General features: G+C 49.0%; 1 protein-coding gene across 1 annotated transcript in view; it reads left to right on the forward strand.

Annotated features, from left to right (window-relative positions):
• Positions 1-3,948, forward strand: part of LOC8053711 (structural maintenance of chromosomes flexible hinge domain-containing protein 1) — a 122,065-nt gene extending 118,117 nt beyond the window's left edge. Inside the window, 1 exon segment of the mRNA XM_029983900.4 lies at positions 1,808-3,948. Coding sequence (XP_029839760.2) covers positions 1,808-1,923 — 116 coding nt within the window. The 3' untranslated portion in view covers positions 1,924-3,948.
• Positions 3,949-26,797: the final 22,849 nt, after the last annotated feature.

The following is a 26,797-nucleotide window of genomic DNA, read 5'->3' on the forward strand; positions in this document are numbered from 1 at the left end:
GTATATTAAACGTGTTAGCATTTATTGACCCGGTGCACGCAGCCGTCTCTGGTTTGCACAGTCGTGGTTTAAACCGAACTGGACCGGTTTCGTGCAGCTGCGGTGCAGTTCCCGCCATGCTCTTCCTCTTTGTTCCTTGCTCGTTACGCCCGCTTACCCTCTTACTAGAGGGAAAGAGTCTTCTGGCACGCTTCCAATGATGCGCTGTCGTAGATGCACACTCCTCTTGCGAGGTCACCAGTGCATAGGCAGATGGTTTTGTTTTCCTAGTAAGTGCGACATACGCGACAAGGTAAGACAGAGGCGCAGCGACCGCGTCGTTTGCACGAAATTGCCGACACCCGGGAGAACGGACCGACTCTCCAGTTTGCGATGGTACACGGTCCGGTCCGTTGCGAGGTTGGAGCTGGAACCCCCCCCGCTAAATTTTGACGCATTTCGTCGACAATCAGCATGGCGCCAGCAAAGATTTCAACGTAATCTTTTTTTTTTTTTAATAACGGGCTTTAAAAAGGTTTTTGACAATGTTATAAGCGACTATTTCTCCTAGAACTATCTAGGAGAAATAGTGCATAGATTTGATCTCGCAAACACTGCCAAAGCTTCAGTCTAGTTGTAGGCAGATTGGAAGTGCTCCAGGAGTAGTTGATAGATGGTGCCGTTGTGTTCATCGTACATCGTTGCGAGCTAGCACTGTGTGCACGATCACACTCAAATTCAAATGTGTGAACCAGTCTTGACAGTCTCCATTCGAGGGACTTATAAGACCAGGGGTGGACTCACCAATAGGCAGAGTACGCAGCTGCCTAGTGCGGCAAAATTTTGAGGCGGCCAATTTGTGACCACCTCCAAAATTAATTGGCTGTTTCTTTTAAATCTACCTCTGAATTTAGTTACTTTGGGAATCATACCTCTACTCCATATCTAGCTACTATTGAAACTTTTACCTCCAAACTTAACTACTTTCCCCTTCCCTCCCCCCTCACCCCCCCAATTAGGTTAGCGGGGTGGGGGGGGGGGGGGGTGAACTGTTAATGGCTGCCTAGGGCGTTCTAAGCTCGCTTCTGTATAATATGCTTCACTAAACAAACTTGGGAGATTGTCAGGAACATTGAAGGAAAAGCATTTGTAACTTACTTGATGAAGTTAAGGGGTATCCTCGCCTCTGTTTTGTCAATTTCATGTAAATTATTTCTTTATGTTGGCTTGGAAGGAAGGCCTTAGAATGGGCGGCAGTATCTTGTTGACTTTCCTTTCTTTGCGTTTGGTATTATAGGATTGTGCTCTGAACCACGGCATGTGCTCGTAGCTTTGGCAGGCGCTCGTGCAGCTCAATTCAAAGCGAGACACTTGTCGCCATTGTTTTAACGTGAGATGAAGTGAAGAGAGCTATTACATTGTGCTCATTCTTTTCCAAACACTGCTAACGAAGTATACAGAGCCACTAAAGAGCCCGTAGGCTTTGTTCGATGTCAAAGTAGTTTATGTCTTTTAGTGATGAACAGGTCTCTGGCATAGATTTAGGGTGTTTTTCTTCAAACTTTAAAAGGAAGTCGAAGGGGTTCTCTAAAAATTCTGTTGTGGTAAATTCGAGCATATTTTTACCCCACGAATCCAAATGCGAGATTAATTTGCCCCGAAAATATGACTAAATCTGAGAAACAAAACGAGAAGTAGCCACGAGACAACGTCGACGATGGATATTTCTACATCATGAGAGAAAGGTTTACCGGCACGACGTCTCGATTGGAGAAAGCAATTCTCGGGGAAGCCCCGGGCCCGAAACTCACCGTCCCTTTCTGCGCAGCCTCCCCGAGGACCACGCCGAATGACGCGGGGGTGAACGGCGTCTCGCGGAGGGGCCGCTCCACGCCGGCGCCCCCCACACCCCCGAGCGAGCGAAAGCGGAGGAGAGTGACGTAGCGACCCTCCATCATTCCGGCAGGAGAGCACCGCAAAGTCATTGACATCGCCCTTCCCCATCTCATCTGGCTTCACCATCTCGGGTTTCTCCCGCTCGTTTCTTCGGTCTTCCTCTCGAAGAGAGCGAAGTCCCACCGTTTGCCAGCTTCGGACCCGGCCACCGCCCAAGACGACGGGAAGACCGAAGGCTCGATTGCGAGGACCTTGGGGAGAATGAATTCGATAACGATTTTACCATTGCTCTATTGTTTTGTCCTAGTTGAAGTGGCATATTTCCCACTCGCGTTGCAGCCCCGACGCTTCTTTTCGTACGTTTGAAGGAGGGCGGGAACGTTGGGCGGCAGCTTTACGAGAGTCGCGAAGCGTAATGTAAATAGGCTAAGGGTGACACTGCGAATATGCACCGCAACAAACGGCAAGAGTACGCACCCTTGCTACAGTGTCGCCAATACTCGCGTAGTATGTGGAATTAGTGTCGACCACGTTGCCCGGAACGGCACGCTGACCTCGCACGTTTTTAAAATGGGCTCATCCCCATACCCGTGATGGTTAATGCCGAGTGTTGTTGAACACACTTAGGGACGGTTTTGTTAAATGCTGCACATGCCAGTCTTGTGTGAAGGAAATGGCGTCATTTGTCTTTTGGTCTGTCGGTGGTTTTTGTTCCTGGATCTGTCGGAGTAAATTCCAGTGTGTTAATTTGCCTGCATAAGAACACGAGTCGTACAGACTCTATTTGGTGTTGCTCCGAGGCGGCAGCATTGCCAATGACCGTTGAGGTACCGAAGAGTTTAGTGCTGTCCACGTTTAAAAGAAAGCATTGGAAGAACTACTGCAGTCTTTGCAGTCCATCGACCAGTAGACTCCATATGGGCGTGGGACTTCTTAGTTTCTATTCCGTTTTAACTAGTACAACACAGCATTCCTTTGTGAGATGTAATGACTATCTTGGGAGTAGAGTAGTTTTTATTGCGCTTTCTTGAACGGCCCCTTTCAACATACACACACACACACGTTTGACAGTTTCTGTCAAAGGGACTTCCCCTGTGGAACTTGTATTCACCTTTATTAGTAAGGGACGGTGCTTATATTGAAACAGCAATGTCAGTCATTTCTATACTTAGATTTTGAAGAATGCCTGGGCTTATGGAGTGTCCTTTTGGTTTTGTTTTCTTCTCATTTTTTTATTTCAAACTTCCATAGTTGTAGCATTTCACTAAGCCATCATATTCATTACGCATCGCTCCATCCTGCTATCACCTCATTAAAGGCACTCCATTTGCCGATGTGCCCCATTAAGGAACTATTTTTCCGAAGTTTCCTTTTCAAGTATGAGTTTTACCCTTGCTGCACGCTACATCTGAAAATCGTTCCTGAGTAGTGGAAACAGCCCACTCTCATTTGGAGATATCCCATTGTGTTTTCAGGCTCCACATTTGTTTGGAACATGTGGAAGAAATCACATGTTATTTGCTTGGGAATTAATCTGCATTAATTTTTGTAGCATTCAAGTGCTAGGCAATGAAATCGAGTGTTTCCTGGAAATATATCAATTATCGTAGAGTGTTGTCATGCTCTTCAAACAATAACTAGCTACAGAGGTGGCTGGAAGGGGCAAGGGTGTTTTTTGTTTTTTTTTTGTCTTGTAAATATCCATTCATCTGTGAGCCCTAAATGCAGGAGGTGGATCTTTTTGTAGGGACTTTGTAAATTTGAGACTGCAGCGCCGTGCATAGCTCTGAAGTCGGCCGTAGCCTAAGCCTGCCTTGTGGATGTTAGTTTGGGTCCTGCTTTTTCATGTTAGCAAAACCTGTGGGCCATTGTTGCACAGAGAAAACACACTTTACCACATGTTGTACCATCTTTTATTTTCTTAGTGTGTGCATAACAACATGCTTCCTTTGATGTGGATGTTTCATGTTAGAGTCCTCAGCTTCCATGGTTTTCTCTACATTTTATTAAGCAAAGCTGGAAATGTGTCTCTCTGCTTTGAACGAATGATAATAAATAAGTTTAAAAAGTGAATTTCTATGGACCTTTTTTTTTTGTAGTTTAGAACACAGTTCAGTTTATAAATTGGGAATAAGGGGCATTGATATGCAAATGGGAATGTGTTTGCCTGTGCCTAATAAAAGTTTCAAGCATTTGTCATTAACTCTGGTCTGTGTGTAGCCCCTGTACTAGTACTACAAAACAGCGATTTCATGGTCTACACCGTTCGCGATGGAAAATGTGCTTTTTTTACCACAAAAATAAAGTATACATATACGCATTGCTAAACGCTTGGTCTCTGCCCAAATGTGGTACGGACCAAATGTCGAATTTTCAAAACTAATTTATTCAAAACTTCTAAGCAATCTGAAAATTTTCAATGAGAAAATGGCCGGCGAAGCCCACGAATATGTGGGGATGAATGGCATCAACTACTGCGAAAGAGCCCCATTTTTCAATTGAGAGTTTCAGAAAATCGCATGGCTTTTGAATAAGAGAGCGGTTCTGAAAATATGGCATCTGGTCGCAAATATCTTGATAGTCCTTTTGCACCGTGCTTTCATAAATGTCTTGGCTCCAGTAAAATATTTATGGCAGCTGATATGTCTCAGAATTAATTCGACACACCAGCAGACATGGCAGAACTACTATAAAAACCCAAATTAAAAGTTTTTTGTTTTTTACGAGGTTATTGAGTTTTAAATTTTGTTCTCACAATTTTTTTAAAAACTGCTGGTAACACTGAAAAAGTGAAAAATGTATTTGGGCACTAGAACTTTTTTGCCAATGGGTTTCAAGAAGTTTGATGGTGTGAAATGGAGGCTGTAAAAGCTCACGCAGCTGAATAAAAAGATATCCTCGAGATTCTGTTTATTAAGCTGCCTGTTAGACCTAGTCGTTTAACTCCCAAGACTGATGCAAAAAAGGAAAAAAAAAGCTTTTAGTCGGAGGAACAGACATGGCATGATTAGCTACCACCAACTCGCATGTGCACTTAGTCTTTTCACTTGTTCCTGCAAGTTTTGCAATGTGACGTCGCATAGCTGGAAAGTGCAGGAAGATTTGAATGTTGGTTTTGGTATCCCCTTTATTTGCATTTTTCTTAATAGATATTATGAATTTAGAGGTAGCATGACAGCATTAGTAGAGACCAAGCATTCCGAAAATGTACTTGGTAGCTCAGAAAAGCTGCGGGAGATACCAGGGAGGTTGGAGTACCGGAAGTCACGTAACTACACCCAACCGTGCGCTTTTCTTTTTTCTTTTTTTCGTTTTTTTTTTTTTTTTTTTTTTTTTTTGTCGGTTGCGCGCAGTGGACGACATGCATTGCGGTAACCGTTTCCCGTGCGATGGCTTTGCAGTTACGTTTGTTCCGCTCGCAGTTCTGCACTTCAAGTTAAGTTGTTTTTGTGCATTGTAGAGTTGGAAATGAGTAGTGTGCAGTGCCCGTGGTGAATGCCCCCAAGACTTAGCGTGAAGAGCTGCCTCATAGGTCCTGCATCCCAAAGTGGCTTGTGCAGCAGAGTCTGCACCAGTTTCGTTTCGTCCATAACATTTTTTTAAAGTGATAATTATAAAAAAAGAAATGTGTCAATATCGCAAAATGTTTGAAAAAAAGAAAAGAAAACTTTCAGCCTTCCACTTTGTTGAAGAAGGAAGAGCAGCAGAGCTGCAGCTTCTCGGCGGTGGCTTTCCAGGCGAGCGATCTGCTCTTCTTTCGCAAGGGAATCTGAAGCGCTCGACGCAGTGGAACTTTAGACGATAGCGGCCCCGCGGCGATTACGAAACCATTCGTGCTGCTGCGCACTTCGCCGCTCATTCCGTTCCCGCGCTTCTTCCCCCAAAGAAATGTTGCCGCGGTCTATGAGTGACGGCGGCAAGCGGGCGACCGGCAAACAACACTCTGGACAGCTACCGCCATCTATGAGCGACGGCGGCAACCAGAGTTTTGTGTCGACATTTCTTTGCGGGGGACACGATGTTGGGGCTCCGCTGTAAAAAAGAAACTACGCTTACACTTTGGATGGAACTTGGGTCCGCTGCGTGTGAAGCGGACACCTTTCCGGTGAGCTATCCGAAGGAACTCTTTCGCTCGGAGTAATGCAGCCAGTCGACTGTAGGTTGAAAAGGTAGCTGCCGATTTCTCCCCAACAAAGGTACAACCCTAGGCTCGAAGTCGGGCAGCACCACGCAATGACAACACTGAACACTCTCACCTAGTAAAGAAATTGTACGCGTGCATATTTGAATGGACCTTTTTTTACCTTTTTCGAGTAAGGAGCGCCGTTTGGGGAGTTGTAAACGAACTATAATAGAAGAGTAGCCCTGCATGCCTCCGCCCGTCAAAACACATTGACATCGTGCCGTTGTATCGGTTTTCAGTGCTTTTTATACCCCATACTACCATACTAAAAAACAAAGCGTCAAAATATACTAAATACGCGAGAAGATAGTGCTGACAATGTTGCTGTCGCCATTTTCGCATGGGCACCGCGTCCCGGTGTCTTGCGAAAATGGCGACAGCGGGAGTGTACGCATGCGCAGAAGCTTAATGGAAAAAGGTCCATTGAAGTACGCACTTCGTGCTTGACGTTTGCGCGAGCAATGTCTTCAGCCACGAGAAGGGGCGACGGCTCGGCGACGTCTTCGTGCAAATCGGTTTGGTGGTCGGGCCTGTCGTACGGAATGAATCCCACTTCTTTTGATCGGTCCAAAATTCCGCTTTCGAGGGAAGACAGATCTGAAGTAGAGATCCCACGCCCGTCGTCCGCTCCCATCGCCGTCCAGCCCGCAAGTCCTAGAATATGCGATACAACGCCATGTTCTCTCAGCGACTTTTTTTTTTTTTTTTTTTCAATTAACGTATTTGCAGTTTTCTAGAAGCCACAAAAAGTGGATTTCATTTTTTTTTTTCATATTGAGTGTGCGCTTTTAATGACCCTGATACTTTAAATAAATTTGGTGGTGGTGTCTAAACCTTAGACAACGGCCCGTGACCACAAAGAAGAGAGTGAGCGCGACTCAAACCGGCCAGTTCTCGATCGGCCGTTTTCGGGCGGAAAGAAACCGAATTTCGAGCCGAAAATTCTGTTCTGGGCAGTTGGGCTCTCATATGTCATGTACAGTGGAGTACTAACTTGTTTTTCAGTGTGAGAGGGGGGGGGGGGGCAAACCAGATTCCCCCCTTGGGAGCCGCCGGCGTGTGTTTGCCCTGCCCAGTGCAGGATGTTTCGGGGGGGGGGGGGGGGGGGACAAAACACATGCCTTGCCCCCCCCCCCCCACACACACTCTGAGAACTGGGGGGGGGGGGAAAGCGCCCCCCTTGCACCCCCCCCCCCCCCCCCCCCGGTTGGTCATGGTCATGCACAAGTAAAAACCTCGGCGAGCATAAATAAAGGAATACTGAATCGAAACTTAGAATATACCTCATACAAGTTCAGAATAATTTAAACATGATCAACTCAATATGCTAATGACAATCGCACACTTGTATTTTGAATGGATGGCTATATTTTTCGCTCCAAAGGACCGGCTCCAGCGAGCTCTCGAAGATCGGCCATTGAAGAGCGCGATCCATCATGGGAGCCGTACCTAGTGGCATCACTTGTTGCAGCACGAGCAAGGCTGATTGAAGGCTGGCGTGGTTAGCAGCTCTGCGACTTGGCGTTCTCAACGCGTTAGGGACGTAGCTACATTCGGTTAATTCTTTTTAAATAATGTTTTGGTGTCTTTTTGAGGAAAAATATTTGTGTCTGTGGTGTGGCCAGAACGTGGTGGTCATTTAGATCAGTGGTTCTCAACCGTTGATGTTTCCCGGACCCCTTGTGGTCGGGGGAGTTGATGGAGGACCCCGTTCGTAGTGAAGGGAAGGCAAAGGTACAGGTTAATTATGATAATGATTTAATAAATGGATACAACTGAGGGTTAGTGTGAAGTAAACTTCTCCAATTGACATACACACGAGAAAACTCACCCGGAAATTGGAACGTTTCTTGTCAAGAAAAAAAAAGAACTATTATTGCCGGGCCTATCCAATGATGCAGGGCTTCACGGATCCCCATTTTAGAACAACTGATTTAGATAATAAAATAGGCTCTAGAATTTGGTTGCAGTGTCTTATTAAAGTGACCGTAAAGAAGACTTTAAACTTTTTTTTTTTATATATAGAAAGGACTGTTTTTCGATTCTGTAGGAACCTAGCAATATGCTCAATCTTTTAATATAATTCTATGAAGCTTATCATTTCGTGTGAAATAAATTGACGAAACCGAAACTTACGTTCTGCTTTCCTGCCGTACAACCTGTCGTGAAAAGGTGACATCAACAATGAACCGTAGGTTTCGGTAAAATTGCGTGGTCATGAGCGCGGCTGGCGCGGTGAGCTGTAGCGGCGACTTCTGATTTCAGAGCGTTGTTGGCGTTGTACCGCGTTGTGAATCATAGGCGCCGACTACCGGGGGGGGGGGGGGGGGGGGGGGGGGGGGGCGAGTTTCTTTCGAGCTTTTCGAAAAGCAAGTACCATCGCCTCCGGAACCTCAGGGTGCACCTTATTAATCAAATCTGTGCGCCCTGGTGCCCGCACATATTGATAGCTGGCGCCCAGTGCATGAATACAAATTTATCTGTGTGGTGCCCGAGGAGAGAGAATTATAGAGTCAATGTCACGCTGTTTTGTATCGCTTGTTACCTTCTTACTATTTTGTTATTCGTGTTGTGTTCTTTCGTGATGAGAGCTGACCACCCTGTCGTTGTGTATAAAACTACGAGCAGCCGAAATAAACGCAGTTGTTGTCCAGCTACAACCAGACGTCTGTTTTCCTAGCGACAGGCTCGAGGCCTCGTTGTAGCACCAACATTTACGAGAGGCTTGGTAGTCGAGTGATACAACTTTTTAATATAACTATAATGCACGCATTAAATTCCACAGGAAAAACTCGAGGCTTTGGTGGCCCTGCTGCAAAACCTTCATGTTTTTTTTTTTTCTGTGGTCTTTGACACGTACACTAAATATTTAGTAATATATAGCGTGCCCCAAGTAACAAGGCTGGATCTAAAATGGGCCGTAAAAATCGACACCTGCGCGTACCAATCTAAACTCTTCGTCAAAGACGTATTTCACAGGTCGGTTTGTTGGTGTAAAATTACAAGCGTAGCTCTCTTTCTGTAAAAAAACAGAGCCAAGAAACTTGCCAGGGTCCGGGAAGTTCAGCGGGTTCGGCGGGGTAAAACGAGAGAGAGGGCACACGCCAGACTCCGCTAGCAGACGACAAACCGGGAAGTTGCCGTTCTTCATCTTTGGGCTGTATCGGCGGACTCTACGGAACATCGAACTCTCGCTCGTGGCTGCCGTTGTGAAGTGGTTCGCGTTCTTAGAATAGTTATGGCTACTCCAAAATCAGCCTACAGCTCTCTGTTGTTCTATTTTGCGAAATGATCAACTAGCACATCTTTTTTCCGTTACTTCAGTTGAGTCAGCCGGCAGTACTACCCTCAACTATTGCGTGTATTGCGGCAGGAGAGCACGTTTTATTTATTATTTCAGACTTCCACTCATGGTCGCTAAAGGCCTACACCAGTACGAACTTTGTGTAATAAAAAAAATACAGCAACCGGATTTACTTTTCGCCAAAGAGATCGGCCAATCTGACACAGTTTTCCCTATTTTTTTCTTTTATTTGCACGCTGGTAACAGCGCAATCGGACCCTGTGAGTCTCTTTATCTAGCATAATATTACACGACAACTGGCATACCAAAATCTGCGCATCTGCGCTAGAAAGTTTCAAAATGACGCGATTTTAAACAGAGTTTGCACGCCAGCCGGACGCTATCTACAGCCCACTCGGCAGAGCGGACGGAACGCGGGGTGAGAGGGGGAGTGCATTTTTTTCTCTTTTACCTCTCTGCTATGACCCTAATGGAACGGTCTATACAGGGAGAGAGAAAAAATGCCCTCCTTCTCTCACCCCGTGCGTCGTTTGCTCCGCTGAGTGGGCTGTACCTAGCATCTGGCTGGCGTTCAAACTGTATACATAGGTTGCACTGACGTCACGTCGCATATTTTTGGCCTCCATGTAAGAGGAGGAGAGGGAAGCTGCTTTTGTAAGAATTTTGAGTGACGGGCTAATCTTCTACAATCTTCAGGGGGGAGAATAGCGACGACTGGGCAAATCCGGGCGGCACAAAAGGGGGCCCTGATAAGAGCGGAGCTTCTTCTCGCCCTCCTCTCTGGTGGTCATCGGAGCGCCCTTTGAATGACGTCACGTGCAATCCATGTATTTAAAATCGCGTCATTTTGGAAATTTCAACCGCGAATGCGCGGATTTTGATGTGTAATGTGTAATGCTATGCTCGATAAAAAGACTAACCGAGTCTAATTGCAATGTTACTTGCGTGCGAATAAAAAAAAAAAAAAGAAGAAAAACTGTGTAAGAGTGGCCGGTCGCTCCGGCGAAAAGTGAATCCGGTCTGTAGCTATTTTACTATAGACCGGCACGCGGGCTTGACGTCACGGAGCTGCGGCGGCGCTGCGATCGCGCCGGAGCCGGGGGGGGGGGGGGGGCAAAAGCGCGCACGTTTCGCATGGGCGTCATAGCATTTCAGCATGCCGCGAAGCTGTGTTGCCGTTAATTGCACCGAAAGGTACAGCAAAAGTAGCGGAGTGAGTTTCCACAAGTTCCCGACAGACTCTGAGAAACACAGAAGGTGGATAATATCCGTGGATCGAAAAGAATGGTCGCCTCGCGCGAACGACCGTTTGTCCGGCAAGCACTTTCTTGAAGGCAAGTGGCAAGTGCGGCTTCCATTTCAATCTCCGTCCCGAGGATTGCTTATGTGCAGGGAAACCGTCGCCTGATCGAGACCACCGGGATTTTATTCCCATGATGTTCGCGCACAAAGCACCGGCCAAGCTCTCGTCGGAGGCTCGCTACGCCCGTTCTACTAAGCAGAAGGGGATCGGCGACAGAACGGCAGTGTTGTGGGTGTTACCGAAAAAATGTAACGAAATACGTAACTCGTTACTTGCAAATAAAAGGTACGCGTTACCGACCTATGTTACCTCAAAAGGAAAGGAACGGGTTACCGTTACCGATAGAAAGTAACGCACGTTAATTCTCCGTTGCCTTTTAAATTATGATTTAACACGTTTTACTGTTTTGACACCTTATGTTCATGCAGAAACTGAACATAATTACTTCATCTCTTTTTACGGTAAATACTCAAGAGAAAAAACGCAAAGAAAAACGCAGAAAACTCAGAAATTGACATAGCTTGACGCCTAATTTCGTTAAGACTTGGTAAGTAGTAACGAGTAACGTAACTAGGTTACTTGAAATAGTAACGTAAGTACATTGTCCGTTACTGTGTCGAAAAAGTAACGAGTATGTTACTAAGTTTGAAAAAAGTAACGCGTACCTGGTAACGCCGTTACTTGTAACGTGTTAGCGCCAAGACTGCAAAACGAACAAAGTTTTACTGCTTGTCATGTCTTGTGGTCATGAGGGTAGGAAAAAATATCATACCTTGATTTGAAGACGCTGTGTGTATTTAATCCATTAATAAATATACTTCCGGAGACCCACAGTCTGTTGATCCCGCGCCGGCAGTGCGGAATACGACTCGAAGTAATCGTAGGACTCGAGAGACTTGTACGCCAGCACCGTGTCGGCCGTCAACTATCTTGGCGAAACAACTAAATAAATGACAACGTGAGCCGTCGACTTCGGTTGCAGCAACTTCACGTCGGAAGTCCAGTAGGCCTTGTTTGCGGCGTACGAATCCTCAAAGGCAACGCCGTCCACGCACAGTTTGTTTCGATACCGCTGCCGTTCAGGCTCGGTTAGAGAGCTCAAATGGTCGGGCATAGCATACGACATACGTTGTCAGGAAATACGACGCACAAATGAAGATAGAAGCGTCCCTACAACGTCAACAACGAGCGCACGACACACAACGCAGTGGCGAATACACGGAGAGCCGGACCGCGTTTGCCCACATAGCTTCCGCGCATGCGCGGCTTTCCGGCCGTGTTGGTAAACAGAGCCGCTCCGTCGTGTCGGTGTATACGAAGTTCGTACTGGGTGTCGGCCTTTAGCGACAATGAGTGGAAGTCTGGAATAATAAATAAAAACGTGCTCTCCTGGCGCAATAGACGCAGTGGTTGAGTTGCCGGCTGACTCCACTGCTATTGAAGTAACGGAGCAAAGATACGCTATTTGATCATTTACTGAAATAAAACAACAGAGCGCAATAGGCTAATTTTAGAGCAGCCAGAAATATTCTAAGAACGCGAACCACTTCATAACGGCATCCACGAGCTAGAGGTCGATGTTCGGTGCAGCCCGCCGGTACAGCCCAAAGATGGAGAACGGCGTCCTCCGGGTTTGTCGTCTGCTAGCAGAGTCAGGCGCGTGCCCTCTCTCTCGCAGACTTGCGCCCAGGGATAAGCAGTATTCAAATACATTGTGTATTTTGCATTTGTATTTAATTACAAATTGGGTAATGTATTTGACGTGTGTATTTAAATACTAAAACATGGGTATTTCAAATACAATTGTAATTAAATACAATTTTGTGGGCGAAAATACATCCCTCAAATTCATTGTCACGACTCATTTTGCTCATCCTAAGACGTATCCAAAGCCGCTCTTTCTTCATAGCAACGTCAACGGCAACAACAAACCAAGAAACTCTTCGTCTCCTCATACACCAGTCTCGCTCACCGTGGGCGCCCGGGCACGCCGGGCGCCCGCGGCACTTTCCTCTATTACGTTAAATAAATGTTATTGCCAAAGTTAAAATTCTTGTTTTTATGCATGTGGTTGTAAGATATAGTCTCCAACTTTTATTTGGCCATGGGACTTTTTTTTTTTTTTCTCCTCCGGCTTCATTTTAAAGGCACTGTCCAGTGCAGGAAGAAAACTACGTTCTGCACCGAAAGCAGTGTCTCTCAATCAAGCACAAGCGTTTAGTAACTTTGTGATTACGGTGCTATGTCCAGGGCAAGAATAGAGACAAAATCGACGTTCACAGGCAGACTGGCTAAATAAGTGCCTGTGACAACTTGTGATGCTTTCCAGCCTGATTTCCATCCATATTATTGCCTGGAACATTCTAATTGCGCGGGTCGTCAGATTTTCGTGACTGGTGCGAGTTGCAACAATGAAAAATTCTGTACAGTGCTGCGCGTCTTGGTCGTCTCGGTTCTTTGTTGGTCTATATAAAAATGTAATCGACAAAAAAAGCTGCTTGAAGCTCTGTAGTTTTTTTCATTTATTACGTCCAGGCTGATTACATTTTTTGTGATGATATTCCTATTACGGTACTAGAGCCTCGCACACTAACTCCCGAGTGTGCGATGCAAAATTAAAATGAGATACCCAGAAACCCGTTGCAGCTGCCCAGAAGTCGCTGACGCAAATTTTGAGGAATGTATTTGGAAAAGTATTTGGAGGAGACCAAATACATTTGGTTGTATTTGTATCTTGTACTTAAATGCTTTTTTGGAAATGTAATTAGATTTGTGATTAAATACATTTTTGACGAAGTATTTTGTATTTGTATTTTGATACATATTTGCGTGTATTTTGCCCATCCCTGCTTGTACTTAAATGCTTTTTTGGAAATGTAATTAGATTTGTAATTAAATACATTTTTGATGAAGTATTTTGTATTTGTATTTCGATACATATTTGCATGTATTTTGCCCATCCCTGCTTGTGCCTATCTCAAATACTCTACTCAAGATACTGTATTTTAAATACTTTTTGAAGTATCTTGGTATCTTGCAGATAATTTTGATAGAGGGTATTTGATACTCCATTTTAATTACAATTTCAAGCATCTTGTACTGATTATCTTAAATACATTTTTTACATTCCGCCATTTTCCGAGTTTTTCGGTATGAAGTGGCGTGGGTACGGCACGAGCAAACGTGAACATACTTTCGAGTAACCAACTCCTGTTGCTAGCTCCGATTAGCTACGGTGACTTTGATTGAGCTCATGAAAACATCGCACTTTTGGCGATTGGGACTCATACTTCAGCCCAAAGTTAGTACAATGAAGGTTTTCCCCTGGCATTCCCAAAGGCGCCTTTTGTTTCCATAGAGTTTCCCCCAAAAAATCCTTAAACAGGAGGTGTGGTTTTACGGAAATAAAGATGCCACCCTGAGGCGCAACGCAGACCGGAAAACGACTTACGACAACAATGCAGACTTGCGTGTCGAGAAAATAACGAGTAGAAGAACACGAGAAGTGCACCCACACAAATTGTTTTGCTTTTTGTATATTTGACCTTGCTAGCAAAAGGTCGAGGTTTTATTTTGCTTCTTTTCGTTTTGTCGTCAGTCCGCCACTTGGTGCTCTCGCGAACACTGTCTACTGATACGCAGAGAACAGAACAAGAAACGAACTACGAGCTGGATGACCTCTCAAAATGCCAACAAAGTGTCCCTTAACGTTGAGTGCCTTTCTGAACGCAACCTACTTGAAGAAGATGCACCACTGCCGTGGCTATTATGTAGGTTATTTTTGTTATCCATTCACTCATATCCGTATCCCAAGTTTGTTTATAGTGAACTCCTCCCCATATAGGGAATATGGATTGTAGTTAAACGATGCGCCTAAGGTGCGCCGCAGGACGTGGTATTCAGCGATGTCACTATTGGCGAAGCGCTCTGACCGGTTTGTCACCCCCACACCTCGGCACATGCCCACAGGCCGTGTGGGCATGTTCATGTCATATATTTTAATAGAGCGCAGCGCACAGTGCAATGTAAAAATACCAACAATTAGTGAAGTGACGTTATGTGCCGGATCTCTCCAGAAGGCAGTCGTCAGAGGATGCGAGCTTGACCCACTTGAGCTTTTGTGCTGAGCTGGGCACCATGGATACTGCATTGTTCGTGCAGGCCGGAGTGGTAACAAAAGAGCCCCTCCTCCCCCTCACCGGAGAACACGAATCCAGCCGAACGCTGATGCCGCGTTCGGTTATGTCGGCCGAGCGCTGATATTTGTTGTCCCCATACATGTAGTTCTAAAGTTAACCGCTTGGGGCGCCACGGTCTGATCTTCTCCCCAATAGCTAAAGATACCTCTTTCTTGTTGTCCCAGAAATGTTTTGCAACTTCTATCAGTGATATTGTCACGCGCATTGCCGAACGAGCGCGTGGCCGAATGGTTACCGCGCTTGGCTCTCGCACGGAGGCTCGGGCTCGATACCAGGGAGCGGACTCCTTTTTTATTTTTTATTTCAACTTGACATTCTCGTAAGTTCGAGAACCTTGTCGTCTGATCGAGTTACGAATGTTCTGCGCGCCGAACTTGCTACGCCGAACGTTCCGGAAACCCACGCGGGTACAAAAGGTGCTCCAAGTGGCGGTCCGGAGTCAGTCTCGCCCAAGTGCTCGATCCCGCTGTTTCGCCGACATCGGCTCCTGCGGCGCCAGCATTTCTCTATTTTGTTTTGGGCACAAGTTAGCCCCATTAAATGTTTAGTTTCTTCAGTTCTTCGCCGCCTCATCATTTGTCATTCGTGACAATATGCTGCTCCTTATACACGTTTGCAAGAAAGGCTCCTGTGCGCTGCCATTTTAAGCGATGCTGGCGCCCCGTACCGTTTCCGCCATGCTGGGGTGCGCCAGGGGCACGTCATTGGGGTGCGCGATGACAAGATGGTGCCGTTTGCTGCATCGCCGATGGCTTACGTTAGCGGCCCACTTACTGTCTCGGAACGCAGGAGGAGGTATCCACACAGAATCGTAGCGTCACATATTGTAGGACGGGGCATCTTTAAGGGTTGTAGCTGACTTTATAACGATCGCAGCCTCTGTTCCTGCATGTTGTGGAAGCCAAAGCTGCCGCGAGCGCAGCCATCGTTGATGCAAAGGCCATGCGACTTTTGGCGCATTCTGAAGAGAGCGCCTTGAGACTTTAGATCTTTTTGAAAATTTTCGATATGTTACCGCTTTAGGCATTTTATTTAATTGTCCTTGCTATTTCGCTGTCGAAGACAACACGTGTACGTTTTATAATTATTTTTTAAAATTTCTTTCTGCGCTCAGTGGTGTACGCTTCGGCAAGAGACGCTTGGCAACATTGTACGACAACCAGCGAACGTCCTGGCTGGAGAGTAGGTTCGCCTCACCTTGGCGCGCGGTTCGAGGTTAAGCCGGGATCCCACTTGCAAAGGTGTATAGTGGACTGCATAAAATAGCCCTACGGTACTTTTTTTTTCTTTTCCTATTTTGTGCTGTTGCGTGATAATAAACCATTCTGGTAACCGGAGCGCCCCACGCCACCGGCGCCGCGCATGCGCGATGGGGGTGTGGGCAAGAAGCTCGCCGTCGCCCATAAACAAACCTTTGGAATGCGATGTTGTCAGCGTCGGTGTGAGTCCCTCTGCTCTTTTTCGCGTTCGAATTGTTGATTCTACGTCTTCCTGGCGATGTCTGACTACTTGAGCGGCGTCAACGAAATTACCCAGGCTCGCTACACCGCGAAACTTCGCGTGAATAATGTGACATGTGGCGATTCATTCCGCTTGCACGCCGCAGTATGTACGCTAAAACCTGATTCGCATGATGAGATTTCGTTCACAATTTTCAGTCGCGACGCCGCTCGGGCTGCAAAAGCGTGAACCGTAGCTGAGATAGTCGACGTCGATACTGAAAATCGCAAGCAGAATCGGACCAAGTCAATTAGGCATAGCGACCGCCACTCGTAACAATGATCAACATCTCCTTGTATTTACTGTTTACATCGAGCCTGCTTACCAACCTTCAAACTTAAGTCTTTTGAGACCTGCACTTACTTCGTATAGCAAGTACCGGGTACACATTATTTACGGGCCGGCGTCGTCTAAGAGAGCAGACGACAAGCAGAAACGTTTGAAAGAGCAGACGACCTGACCTTCAAACCGTTCTCGACTCTTTTGGCACGGCTCCAGTCCCGGCGTTTCGACGAGAAGGCAGGTTTTTGTCTGGTTCCCTTCAAAACAACGCAGCAATACACGTCTGGCGTGGGGACTTCTGCCCAGAGCCCCAGACCGGAAGTGCGACCGGCGCGCCACTCTGGTCTGGGGCTCTGGGACGCGCAACTCTGGCTCCCGTAGGGAGCCAGAGCCCCGAGGGCGAACACAAGCGTCGCTCCGGTCGCCGCGGTGAGGTGTACCGTGACGTCAGGGGAAGGACTCCGCTCCGTGATCTCGCATCCGGCTCGCTTCCCTGCACCGGTTTCCTGGTTTGGCCGTTGTGTGCCGTAAGCGCTTCGAGGAACGGGACCTCGTTTACGCGGTGTACAAGACGCTGGGTTAGTCTGACATTGACGTGATTCCGTACATTTTATAAGCCTCCTTGGCACTCTTAACTTTATAATTGGGTTATAAATCCAGAAAGCTATCGGCGGAGGCGATTCCGCCAATGAACCTCCCTGTCCGTCCACACGACACAAGGCAATCTTGCGAGGGGTTGGTGAAGCGGTGGCGTAAGTGTTTCAGACGCTGGAATTCTGTTCGTTGCATGTTCATGATTTAAGAGAATATTACAACCCGCTTTGGCAGGCATTTGAAATGACATTTTTTTCAAGGGCCTTTGGGCCGTCGGCAAATTAGCTCGCGACCCCGTCTCTGCGCGTGCCACTCTGCATGCGCTGGTTCGCAGATGTTTTAAAGGCCCTGGGCCTGAAGGCCTTTGAAGTGCTCGTGGAACAGTGTTGTTTTACATAAACGTAGGTTCTTCGTGAATAAATCATATGGTTCATACACGTATGCTGGAATGTTTTATTTTTAGAAGATCAACAGTTACTGGAAATTAGTTGGTATGGTTGCAGGAAAAATGGCCGAATTGCTCCCATGCAGTTGCCTGTATGTAATGAACTGCCCAAAATATGCACAGCAATAGTACCGTAATTTGGAATGTTCATACTTTTCCTGACATTCTTTTTTTAGACCAGCCTTGTGTATTCGGAAAATATATCGTTTAGTTTGAATTGTCATTTCCAATTAAAAGAGGCAATGCTGCAGGTCCCCAAAAGCTTCCTCGGCCTCCAGACTCCCAACAGCTGAACTCTCTGACAACGAAGGATACCTGGAGGAACAGCAAGCATTCGAACGGCTGTCCAGTGGTAGATGCTGCACTACTAGCAGAAAATGTGGATCCTATTGAGGGTGACAGTTTGCGTGAGAAAAGCTTCTGGTATTTTAGCTTCAGGACATTTTTATTCGGCTAAAATCTAAATTCTAGAGCCTAAGGGACTAATAACGGGCTAGACACCTTCGCTAACGTTTGTTGTACGTTACTTGAGGGATGACATAAACAGGTCCACAAATACTATCCGAATCCAGCAAAGGTCAAACGCGAGCAATGTATATAAAAAAATGTCCTTCTTCTTTTTACTTTGCCCCTGTACTTGGGCTGTCTCACTTGCGATTCTCCTCTCCATGGCCCAAACCGTATTTAACATGTTGCTCGAGCGGCATGTAGCTTTTTTGCTTCGGCGATCTTGTTTAAAAACAGAGATACAAAAAAAAGACGCATACACACAAAATAGCATACATAACCTGCCAATTCATTCAGACCATCAGCAGCATTTATTTTGTGAGATGTAAATCATAGTGATGCTCCTGCAATTGTGACCATATTTCTTTATTTTCATATACCAGTTGCGATTCATCCGTTGCTTGCCCTGTCAACCATGCCTGAAATGTTGGTTGAAGTTTCGCCTGCAACTACAGGCCATACCTCAATAAAACCACATATAAAAATGTACCAACGTCTTCCAAAAAACGCGAACAAAACAATGCCGCGCAAACTTCTCGGGGCTAATACAGGAACCCTACGCTACTCTGCTCCGCTTACTCTCGCCCCCGACCGCCAAGTAGGCATATCCAGTATGGACGACAAAAAAATACTAAAACGTTTCAACCTGAAAATAATAGAAAAATAGAGTGGAGGCAAAACGAGAATGTGTGACGGTTACGCTTATATCCTAAATGTCTTTTATTGGCGTGGTGACGGCAAAACAATGTTTTCGCCCATACTGAAAGTGACAATTCAAGATGGCGGCGCCCTTGCGAAAAAGGTCTATATGGTGCTCTACGTGTCGTCCGCTTGCTTCTGCTGATCGGCTACACCTTCGGACGCTGCTCCCGTCGCCACCTATCAATATAAAACCCGACCTGTGAAATTCACTTTTGACGAAAAGTTTAGATTGCTACGTGCAGGCGCCGAATTTTGCAGGCCATTTTATAGATCGAGCCTAGTGACTTGGGACACCCTATATATCACACAGCTAACATCCCGCTCGTAAAAGTTAGTATCGTCAATTCGACGTCAGTGGACTAAACGCCGAAATGTAGTTTTGGGGTGTCATATATATATGTTCACAGGTGGTGACCAATAAACAAGAAATAAACAGGAATAAATAAACGTTTAATGTGGCGAACTTGTGCCAAAAATAAAAGGGTACAAAAGATAATAAGAGAGCGTCGCGGGCGTCGAAGTCGGCGTAGCAGCAGAGTCGAACGCTGGGGCGGAACTGACTCCGCTCGCCTTGCGGAATCCCTTATGTACCCCGTGGGTTTCTGGATCATTCGGCGTAGAAGGTTTGGTGTGTAGAACATTCTAACCTCGAATCAGCAAGACGGTTCTCGAATTCACTAGAACATCAAATTACACTGTCAACAAAAATGTGTAGTCGCGGCCAGGAATCGAACCCTGGCCTTCTGTGTGGGAGGCAAGCGCGATAACCGTTAGGCCACGCGCGCGCTGCCTACTTGGCCAGCTGCGCGCGCGGCATTACTCCCCCCTTTAAAAAGTGCATCGTCCCGATGCAACCCAAAAACAAAACGAAGCAAATAAAACAGAACGGTAAACTGAAGGATCATTTGGAACACATAAGGTCCACAGTCCTATCGAGCGTAATACGGCTTCAGTCGCACGACGTGGACGACCTCAGGTCGTGGTGGGCGGTGTGACGATGTTCGTGTTCCGTCGGGCATCACCTCGTAGTTCAGCTCGCCGAGGCGACGAAGTACCTTGTATGGTCCAAAGTACCGTTTCAGCAGTTTCTCACTGAGGCCGCGGCGACGGATGGGCGTCCACACCCACACCCTGTCTCCGGGCTGGAAGTGAACGTCCCTGCGACGAAGGTTGTAGCGGCCCGCGTCGATGCGTTGCTGGTCTTGAATCATGAGTCGGGCGAGCTGGCGGACTTCTTCGGCGCGTTGAGCAACCGCCTGGGCGTCGTCGCTCTCATTGTCAGATGGCTCATGGGGCAGCATTGCGTCCAGCATGGTCGTTACCTTCCGACCATGTACCAGCTGGAAAGGTGTGAATTCAGTGGTCTCTTGAACCGCCGTATTGTAGGCGAACGTGACGTAGGGCAACACCTCGTCCCACGTCTTGTGCTCAACGTCGACGTACATAGAGATCATGTCGGCGATTGTCTTGTTGAGTCGCTCCGTCAGCCCGTTGGTCTGCGGGTGGTATGCGGTGGTACGACGGTGGCTGGTGTGACTGAGCCGGAGAATTTCTTGGGTCAGCTGTGCCATGAACGACGATCCGCGATCTGTAATCAGAACTTTGGGAGCGCCGTGCCGGAGGACAGTGGAATCGAGGAAAAACTTGGCGGCTTCAACCGCAGTCCCCGAAGGAAGGGCTTTCGTTTCTGCGTACCGCGTGAGATAATCTGTGGCGACGATTATCCAACGGCGGAAAAGGAACAAGTAGATCCATTCCGATCTGCTGGAACGGTGCAGTTGGCGGAGGAATTGGCTGCAGGAGACCTGCCGGCTTCGTCGGCGGTTTCTTGCGTCGCTGACACTCGTGGCAGGATCGGGTGTAGTGGTGGACGGTTTTGGGGAGCTTGGGCCAGTAATACTTTTCACGAATACGGGCCAATGTCCTGCTGTATCCAAGGTGTCCGGACGTCGGGTCGTCGTGACATGCTTGAAAGATCTCCTCTCGAAGGTCGGTCGGGATTACCAGCAGCCACGGCGAGTTGTTGTCCCCGAAGTTCTCTTTGTAGAGTACACCTTGTCGAATGGCGAAGGTTGGCAGGGCTCGTGAGAAAACACGGGGCACGGTACTCACGCGCCCTTCCAGGTGCTCCATTAAGGCGCGCAGCTCCGGATCGTCTCGTTGACGTCGTGCCATGTCATCGGTGTTCACTGCCCCTAGGAAGCACTCGTCGTCATCGTCGTCGCTGCTGCCGGGAGGTGTTTCGACAGGGGCCCTGGACAGGTAGTCAGCGTCGCTGTGCTTGCGTCCCGACTTGTAAACCACAGTCATGTTGAACTCTTGTAGCCGGAGGCTCCATCGAGCGAGGCGTCCTGACGGGTCCTTGAGGTTCGAAAGCCAGCAAAGCGAGTGGTGGTCCGTGACTACGCGGAACGGGCTTCCGTACATGTACGGACGAAACTTCGGAATTGCCCAGACGAGCGCAAGGCATTCTTTCTCAGTCGTGGAGTAGTTTGTCTCTGCCTTGGACAGTGTCCGACTTGCGTAGGCGATGACTCGCTCGGTGCCTTCTTGTACTTGAACTAGTACCGCGCCAAGTCCTGCGTTACTTGCGTCAGTGTGAATCTCGGTGTCCGCATCCTGATCGAAATGTCCAAGAACCGGAGGCGTCTGGAGTCGTCGCTTCAGCTCGTCGAATTCTTGCTGCTGTTCCTCGGCCCATTTGAACCTCTCGGCGTCCTTCGTGAGGTTTGTGAGTGGTGCGGAAATCCTTGCGAAATCCCGAACAAAGCGACGATAGTAGGCACAAAGTCCAAGGAATCTTCACACGGCCTTCTTGTCTGTCGGCGCTGGAAATGACGCGACGGCGCGAGTCTTCTCTGGGTCGGGGCGAACGCCTTTGTTACTAACCACGTGACCTAGAAACTTCAGCTCGTCATAGGCGAACCGACACTTTGACGGCTTGAGGGTGAGTCCGGCGGTCCGTATGGCTTGAAGAACAGCACGGAGTCGTCGCAAGTGCTCGTCGAAGTCGCTGGAAAACACTACGACGTCATCGAGATAGACGAGACAGCTCTGCCACTTCAGTCCTGCCAGTACGGTGTCCATGACACGCTGGAAAGTTGCTGGCGCCGTGCATAGTCCGAAGGGCATCACCTTGAACTCGTACAGCCCATCCGGCGTGACGAAAGCTGTCTTCTCTCGGTCCCGTTCGTCGACTTCGATCTGCCAGTAGCCGCTCTTCAGGTCCATTGATGAGAAGTATCGAGAGTGGCGCAGCCGGTCTAACGTGTCGTCGATGCGGGGAAGTGGGTAGACGTCTTTCTTCGTCACCGCGTTCAGCTGCTGGTAGTCCACGCAGAACCTAAGCGTTCCGTCCTTCTTCTTAAGCAGTACGACTGGAGAAGCCCAAGGACTGCTTGATGGCTGGATTATGTCGTCGTTCAGCATCTCTTGGACTTGCTCCTGGATCACCTCCCTTTCTTTGACGGAGACTCTGTACGGCGATCGATGCACAGGGCGCGCGTCGTCCTCGGTAACGATTCGGTGCTTCGCAACGGCAGTTTGGCGCACCCTCGACGACGCCGCAAAGCAGTCGCGGTACTCAGTGAGGAGGGTAATCAGCTGGCGTTGTCAGCTGGGCCCGGAAGCTTAGGGTCAATGTCAAGCTGCGCTGGCGACTTACTGCCTTGCTGAGGTGGTGATGATTCTTCAGCAATCGCGGCGATTTCGGCGGAGTTCCGAAGTTTCTCGACGTGGCCCACAGCGGAACCTTTTGTGAGGTGTTGCGTTTCATTTCGGAAGTTCGTCACGAGGACCACAGTCCGCCCATCCTGAAGTTCAGCTATACTCCTCTTGCAGCGCCTATTCCTCTTCCCAGGAGCAATTGAAGGTTGCCTTCCAGGACAACTTCGCCGCAGGTAGCTGTATCGGCCACGACGGGTATGACAACACTTGATCGCGGTGGCAGGTTCACGTGGTCGGCAGCGACTCGGATGGCGGCTGACGCTGTTTGGGGTTTCTCTGAAGGTGGCACAGGGGTTCGCAGCGTCAATCTGTTTTCACGAAGGTCGATGACGGCGCCGTATTCAGACAGAAAGTCCATGCCGAGAATGACGTCCCTGGCACAGTCTTGTAGAATGACAAATTTCACAGGGCACGTCTTCCCATGGATCTTGACGCGAGCGGTGCATCTTCCGACTGGTGTGATGAGATGCCCTCCGGCGGTCCATCCCAAGGCGTCGTCAGTTTTCGCAGGCGGCGAGAGAGCCTCCCACTCAAGACTGAGTAGTCCGCTTCGGTGTCCACGAGTGCCGATGCGTCGAGGCCGTCAATAACAACGTTTAGGCTGTTGGACACCGTTGCAGGGACGTCGGTACGATCGATGCTGGGCGTCGGTAGAGTGGGAGCGCTTCGGCGTTCTTGGAGGCTGTTTGCTTCCGTCGTTTTCGGCAATGTCACCTCCAGGCGTTGCCGCACTTAGTTTTCCCGGCGACGCAGGAGAGATAGGCTCTCTCGGCGGGGTCGTTGCGCTGGGGACGCTGAACGTCGTGGCGATGGGGAGCGGGCTTCACGGCGGAGAGACGACACTGGGGAGGGCGTGCGTCGGAAGTACTCCTCAATGTCGCGAGGGCGTTCGTCGTATCTTGGGCGCGGGTCGCTCGGGTGGAACCCGCGCAGCCCCAGTTGTCTGTAGGGGCATCGACGGTAAATGTGGCCGGCTTCACCGCAGTGATAGCACAGGGGTCGTCGATCCGCTGTCCTCCACACGTCGGTCTTTCGTGGCGCTGCCTGTTCTGGGTGGGCGTGCGGCCGATCTTCCTGGCGTCGGGGAAACTGCGGCGCTGGAGGTTCACATCGGGGTGGCGCGGTGTACGGGTGAGCAGGGGGCGGTGGTCGTCGGGTAGCTGCGGCGTAGCTCAGTGTCGGTTGTTCGGGAGCGGCGTTGACAAGAGCTTGTGGCTGCAGCGCCTTCTGAACTTCTTCCCGGACAATCACGGCGATTGAGGGCGAATCCGGGCTTGCGGCAGCAGGAAGAAGCTTCCTGATTTCCTCCCGCACGACGTCCCGGATGATGTCGCGGAGGTCCGGGCCGGTGCAGCTGGAAGTCGAGAAGGCAGCGACGCCGGGAAGTCGCTGGTAATGGGAGGCCCGTGCTTGAAGGGCCCGTTCGATGTTTGTGGCTTCCTTGACGAAATCTTCGAAGGTGGCTGGGGGGTTGCGGACAAGGCCTCCGAAATTGGTCTCTTTCACCCCTCGCATCAGGAACCGCAGCTTCTTCTCGTCAGGAGCGTCATGGGTCGGCGCGGTTCATGAGGCGGAGAACGTCCTCGACGAAACTTGTGACGCTCTCGTTTGGCCCTTGGCTTCTTGCTTGAAGAAGTTCCTCGGCCCGCTGACGTCGCTGCTGGCTGGCAAACGTGCGTCGAAGTTCCGTCTGGAAGTCTTGCCACGACGAAATTGACGCTTCGTGGTTCTCGAACCAGGTGCGTGCCGTGCCTTCCAGAGCGAAGTAGACGTTCTGAAGGCACTGCTCCGGAGTCCATGCGTTATGGCGAGCAACTCGTTCGTAATGTTGCAGCCAATCTTCAACGTCCTCGTGGACCTCCCCGTGGAATGGCGTCGGAGTCCGGGGTGCGACGGGAAGGTCTACGACGGCGGCGGCGGACGGGTTCTGCGACGACTGGTTGTCCATCGTCGGCCTCGTTGGCTGCCTGGTCCGGGGTGGCAGAAGTCCGTGTTCCGGGGGTAGGCCTTGGGCGCGGCGACTGGATCGGGTCTCGATCTGGTCTTCGCTCGGTCCTCGGGAGGCTGGGTCCGGACTTGCACTGCGGGAACTCGGAGGGGAGCGCTGCACGGGCATGCGGGTACCCCGCACCTTCACCAAAATGTCACGGGTGGTGACCAATAAACAAGAAATAAACAGGAATAAATAAACGTTTAATGTGGCGAACTTGTGCCAAAAATAAAAGGGTAAAAAAGATAATAAGGGAGCGTCGCGGGCGTCGAAGTCGGCGTAACAGCAGAGTCGAATGCTGGGGCGAAACTGACTCTGCTCGCCTTGCGGAATCCCTTATGTACCCTCGTGGGTTTCTGGATCGTTCGGCGTAGAAGGTTCGGTGTGTAGAACATTCTAACCTCGAATCAGCAAGACGGTTCTCGAATTCACTAGAACATCAAATTACACTGTCAACAAAAATGTGTAGTCGCGGCCAGGAATCGAACCCTGGCCTTCTGCGTGGGAGGCAACGCGATAACCGTTAGGCCACGCGCGCGCTGCCTACTTGGCCAGCTGCGCGCGCGGCAATATGGGACAAGGGGTGTAAGCAGTACACCCCTTCTTCTGAGTATTTTCAATCGCGACGTCGCTCGGGTTGCAAAAGAAGCGTGGACGGTAGCAGCGATACTCGACATCGATACTGAAAATCGCTTGCAGAATTCGACCATGTGAATCAGGCATAACAAGTCGATGATGGCCACTGGTAACAATGATCAACAGCTCCTAGTATCTTGTTTACACCGAGCATTACCCTAAACGGCCTTCACATTTAAAATATTTTGAGACCGCCCCTTATAGGAATTACCGCGTCAACATGTTGTCTATGGACCGTTGTCGATTGAACGAGCAGACAAGTTTGAAAGAAGAGACAACAGTTTGAACGATAAGGCGGTCGTTTGAGAGTGAAGATGCACTGAACGGTGCTCCGCACAACTTGGCGGTGTTTGCGTATTCGTGTGGGAACAAAATAAATAAATCTGACAATCACGAATCTCTTTGAATTCAACTCAAAATGCGACTCGCAAAAGCAATCCTGTTCGTACGGAGTCTGGTTTTGCCTTTTCACGTCACCACTCTACATTCTCGAAGGAATCGGGCAGGCAGAAAACACGGAAAAACTATCTTGACACCTTTCTCGGCTCTTTTGCTGAAGCTCCAGCCTCGGCGTTTCGTCGAGAAGGCAGTTTTAGTCTGGTTTCTTCCAAAACAACACAGCAATTGCCTGACCAGGGTGGCGACTTCCGCCCACACGCCCAGACCGCAAAAATGCGCCTGAAGCGCCAGCACAGCGGCGTGATGTAACAGAGTTGAGTTGGTGTATACATAACCTCTCAATTTATTCAGACCGTCCGCAGCGTTGATTGCGTGAGACGCAAATCTATCGTGATGTTCCTGCAAGTGTGGACACATTTCTTTCTTTTCTTACCAGCTGTAATTCAAGCGCTGCCTGTCCTGCCAAAATGCCTGAAATGTTGGTTGAAGTTTCGCTTGCAGCCATATACCATGCCTAAATAAGAAACATATAAAAATTCACACTTCCCACGAGAAAGGCACACAAAAGAAAATAGACACGAACGTGCAGAGGTCGCTGGAGTCGCAAATATTCGCTCGGGGGACTACGTCAACATTACGAGCGACATCCGAGCTACGTCATCAAGTTTTGCGAAGGAGAAATTGAAAGAAAACGCTCACTTTCATCTCTTGGTCGGCGGAGTTATGCCAATAAGCTCGTGTGAGTGAAACACGTGCCAACTAAATATCGGTTGCACCGCCCCGCAAACTAGAAGTTGAGCAGCGTCACCGATGGGTACCTCGTGGCCCTAACGGCCCCCTTGACTTTGGGGCACGCACGCGCACCTCGTGTCACGGTCCCGTGAGTCGTAATGTCCGCCTGATCCGGTCTCGATGCCAGCACACGTTTCTTCGCCCCGGCGTGCGCCTCACCGAGACGGAAGTCCGGCCGCCGTCGAGATCGCTTGTGTGTGACAGCGAGGCGCGTTTTTTCCCACGCCTCGGACGTCAACAGCGGCGTACGACCAGAGGCAGGAGCGACGCTGACCTCCGTGTCCACGCGGCGACCCGCGGACGGCCGCTTATAGCAACCGTCTCTTCTCGCTGCTCGCGGCAGCCTGCTTGTCGTCAACC

Source organism: Ixodes scapularis, unplaced genomic scaffold (assembly GCF_016920785.2).
Source record: "Ixodes scapularis isolate PalLabHiFi unplaced genomic scaffold, ASM1692078v2 PGA_scaffold2__306_contigs__length_199485367, whole genome shotgun sequence".
NCBI classification, from domain to species: Eukaryota; Metazoa; Arthropoda; class Arachnida; order Ixodida; family Ixodidae; genus Ixodes; species Ixodes scapularis.